This window comes from Culex quinquefasciatus, chromosome 2 (assembly GCF_015732765.1).
Source record: "Culex quinquefasciatus strain JHB chromosome 2, VPISU_Cqui_1.0_pri_paternal, whole genome shotgun sequence".
NCBI classification, from domain to species: domain Eukaryota; kingdom Metazoa; phylum Arthropoda; class Insecta; order Diptera; family Culicidae; genus Culex; species Culex quinquefasciatus.
Window position 1 is genome coordinate 5109329 of NC_051862.1, and position 4528 is coordinate 5113856.

General features: G+C 38.0%; 1 protein-coding gene across 1 annotated transcript in view; it reads right to left on the minus strand.

Annotated features, from left to right (window-relative positions):
• Nucleotides 1-2729: 2729 nt before the first annotated feature.
• The window catches only part of LOC6053568 (esterase B1), a 2125-nt gene continuing 326 nt past the window's right edge, over nucleotides 2730-4528 (minus strand). The window contains exons 1-4 of the mRNA XM_001869590.2: nucleotides 4456-4528; nucleotides 4149-4397; nucleotides 3081-4096; nucleotides 2730-3022 (exon numbers count right to left, since the gene is read on the minus strand). The exon at nucleotides 4456-4528 is cut by the window's right edge and continues 326 nt beyond it. Coding sequence (XP_001869625.2) covers nucleotides 2797-3022; nucleotides 3081-4096; nucleotides 4149-4397; nucleotides 4456-4528 — 1564 coding nt within the window. The 3' untranslated portion in view covers nucleotides 2730-2796. The remainder of the gene's footprint in view (nucleotides 3023-3080; nucleotides 4097-4148; nucleotides 4398-4455) is intronic.

Below are 4528 nucleotides of genomic sequence, written 5' to 3' on the forward strand. Positions count from 1 at the left end.
TGCACACACACACACCCAGAGACACAGTTACTCTCACACGTTCTAATAGAGACACAATTCTGTCATGGATGCTGGGAAAAGAAAAAGAGAAAAGAAGAAGAATATGGAAGAATAACCCCGCTAGACAAAGCATCCGGGCGAAAGATGAAACCCATGGAAGCCATAAACATGGTAAATTCTGTTGCAAAGCACAACACGAAAATGGCGTGGGAGGAAAAAGCTGGCGAAAAAGAGCTTTTTTTTCGTGGTGGGTGTGGGAAAAGCACCGGAAGTAACACTCTGTTAGTGATGTTTCAGTTCATTAAAGCTGGCTCATGATGGAGTCGTTTGAAGCTGGGCCAAAACAGTATGTAAATTGCAACACTTTTCGAGTCGAAATGATAAAGTTTATGACTACATCGAAGAGAATTGCTCATCACTAGTTATTTTCCTGCAATTCCTTAAAATCACTGCTTAGATATTTTTGAGACTCACATAAAAAAACACAATTTCCTATTCTTTTTAATGCTATAAAATTGAATTCAAAAACATAAAGATGGCATGTGTTGTTCTATGCAACAAGATTTTTTGTGTCGTATTTGTATCGTACCGTATCACTGTTTGAAAATATTTTCGTATTTTTTAAAATGATTGTTCAGGAATGATTGTTTAATACATAAAGTATATGTTTTCTTCTCTTGCTAAATCCATTGTTAAAAATCCAATTGCTTAGAAATGAGATTCACTGTAAATGGGAAAGAGAAATTTTTGGCTTGGTTTAAATTTTGGTACTTTACAATTCAAACCGTTCAGGGAAAATTTTGAGGTTTTTTCTCTTTTAGAAAGTTATTGGATTTGCCAATTCAAGCCTCTTTGTCTCAACAAATCAACCTAATCGTGAACCACGCTAAATTTCAACCAAACTAAAAGTTGTCCTTTTTTATAACAATTCTTCTGAAGACACTTAAGCTTCTAAACATCACATTTAAAAAAAATGCATTTTTTCTAAAAATGGTTTTGTTTAAAACTTTTAATTTAAAATTCTCATTAAAACTTTAAAATAGTCAATCTTATTGCATAAAAATTTAAGTAAATTCCAAATAATTTCTTTGGAAAAAATGGTGTTTATTGTGATTTAATGTTAACAAACAATTATTATGTATGCTAATTCTAACAAATGTAATAATTAAAAAAAAAATAATTTAAATACATCATCCAAGCAGATAAGCATAATCAACAATTTTTTCATTTACATATGAAGTTTGAGTTTAACAACACAACTTTTTCAGTTTTGAAATCATACTTTTTTATCTGATAACATCATATAACACAAAAAACAAAACCGATATATTTTTAATTTTGTTTCAAGTATTTTCTTTTCAAAACTCTTTCTTCAAAATTTCTCAATACATAAAAGTTTTTAAGAAAATTTAAATTTTTATTGAAAAAAAAACTCGTAATTTATAGTGTTATACAGCAATTCCCCAAGAAAACAGCATGAAAAAAAAGTGCTCGGATCGGGCTCAAAAATTTTGTGAGAGTTCCCTGGCCGAAATAATTAGACCCGTTTTTTTGTTTGGCCATTAGGGTGACCTACGCCGTGTTAGGGTGCTCTGAAAAATTGCCATTTTCGTCGATTTTCGCAAAAACCACTTTTTTCGAAAAATCATAACTCCTCGCCATTTCAACCGATTTCAATTGTCTTATACGCAAATGAAAGGTGATAAGTTGGCCTTTCAAAGAAAAATAGTAAGAAGTTTCAAAAATCTAGCCTAACATATGAAAAGGGCGTATGCAACTTTAAAATGCCGTTTTGACGGTGTCTGGACCAAAGAGCCTATGTCTGGAAATAATTTTATCGGATTCCCCGGACATTTTTACATAAAATATTAAAAAATGGGAGGAGTTCATCAACAGGATTCCGAGATATGATTTTTTGAAAATAAAATCTGTGTTTTCCGACGCGCCGCGCGTAAAAACCGGAGAATGACGAAATTGGCAAAAAATCAACTTTTTTCACAAAAATTGCGATAACTTCAAAATTTTAGCGATGACCTGTACATGTCTGGATACCAAAAGTTGCGTCTTTTAATTACAAAAATTTTGGTACCCAGACATCTATAGGTCATCGCTGAAATTTTAATTTATTAATTTTAACTGATATAACAAAAAGAAACATTTTCAGTTTCTTTTGTATCGAAATTTTGAAAACCAAGCTTGAAATATTATATGAGCGATTCTCTAACAAAACCGGAAATGGATATTATTTGTATTTTTTGATTTGGCTCAAACTTTGTGGGAGACTTCCCTATGACCAAAGAAGCTATTTAACTCCGCAACTAACGGTCCAATTTTCAATGTTAAAACATGAAACATTCGTGACTTTTTTAGATCTTTTCGAAAACAATATTTTGAAAAAAATAAATCAAGACTTACATTTTAAAAGGGCCAAACATTGAATATTACGCCCTTTTGAAATGTTAGTTATGATTTGATGTTTTTCGAAATATTTTTTTCTAATATTAACGTACCATTTTTGTATGGACAGCAGCCAAAATTGTATGGAGACCAATGACACAAAATAGCTTCTTTGGTCATAGGGAAGAGCTCCACAAAGTTTAAGCCAAATCAAAAAATAAAAATGGTCGAAATCGGCCGATTTCGTAGAGTGTTGCTCATGTTTATCCCTCTTGACTTTGACTTGATGAACATTTTAATCCTTAAGTTTAAATGTAAGGAATAATCAAAGGTGAAAAAATATTAAAGCTTCTTTATTATTAAAATTCTGTAGTACATCTTAATAACTATGACTCCAACTCACTGTGACAGCTTTTCAGCCTTTCCCACTAGCCACAAAAGCTCATCAATATCGCTACAGTTGTAGTAGTACAAACATCGGTAGATGATTCCCCAGAATGAATAGTAAAGGTTATTCCTATCCGATCGCACCTCAAACTCTCGATCAATGTTTAAATATTTCGGATCTTCCGAGTTTCCATCATACGGTGGCCAATGTGGCATAGATTCTTGGTGATTTGGTGACCTGAACAACGATAATCATATTAATTTGAAGTTTTTCAAGACTACTGCACAAAACTCACCCAAATTTAACGAAGTTTGCCACCAACTCGACTGTCCTCTCGTGCACCCTCCATTCATCCTCAAATGCACTCCTGTTCGCCAGCGCTTCTCGAACATTGTAAGGGGTGAAAATGTACCCCAGCTCATCCCCATGAATCGCTCCGTAATGCTTAACGCCAGCCAACTTTTCGTGAAACTCCCGTTTGAACCAGCCGAACCTCCCATCGTACTGAAACCGGAAAAAGTACGTGTTTTCCGGGACCCTCCGGGAGTACTCTTTCAGGAGGTTCTTGTTTGGGAAGAACCAATTCGCAGTGTTGGCCAGTTCGATGTAGAAAATGTTACGATCCAGCTCGATTCCATCGCGCTCGGCAAGTTCCGCCGCCCGGTCTACCACGGTATCGATGAAGCTTTTGAGCGTTTCGTTGTGAATGTTGGGGAAGTTTTCTCCCATCCAGTAATCGTGGACGTAACTGAGGAACAGCTCAAACTCTTCTGAGGATTGGCCGAAGAGAAGTGGAACGGCGTTGATGGGGTTCTGCAGGATCAGATCTTGAGGAGGTACGGTGAGGAAAGCTTGTGGGTGGTCCAGCTCGGCACTGGGGACGCAGAATCCGTAGCTTACGGTGGCGAAGCGGTAGATGATGTCCTCGTTCCAGAATGTCCGGAAGTCGACCTGCTTCAGCTGTTCGATTGAGGTTATGTTGAGATCGCGGAAGTATTGCCGTGAATAGCTGTCCGCGTTGTACAGGAAGGCCCACGGTGCCAGCATGGAACCGCCGAGGGCGAAGGCCTGCTGGAACAGTCCTTTGGAACTGTTCGAGTACAGGTGGTACGTGATGGAAGCTGCTCCGGCGCTGTGGCCCATGAGGGTTACCCGGGAGGGATCGCCACCGAAGAGGTGGATGTACTGCTGAACCCACTGCAGGGCGGTGCGTTGATCTTTGAGGCCAAAGTTTCCACTGATGTTGAACTGGGAAGATTGTAGAAATCCCAGAGGATCCAATCGGTATTGAATGCTGACTACGATGATTCCCTGGAAGATTTTGATCTTTAGTTTTGAACTTCTTGTTAATTTTCAAACTTACACTTTCAACAAGAAGATCAACTCCGTGGAAATCACTCGTAGATGATCCGACTGCGAAGCTTCCTCCATGAACAAACACCAACACTGGGAGTTTCTGTTCATCTTTTGGAGCAGGTTGATACACGTCCAGAACCAAACAGTCCTCATCGCCAACTACCTTGGTAGCATCGTTCAGATCATCCAGCTGGGGACAAATGTTGCCCAACTTGGTGTAGTTCTGCACACCTCGTGGTCGAAATAAGACCGGATTCTGTAAAAATCACACTTTCGTAGCATCAACGCTCCCAACAATCAGCAACTCACCTTACTTCAAATCGCAGATGACCTTTGGGAGCGTCCGCGTACCGAACTCCAAGAAATTCACAGTACGCAACCCCGTTG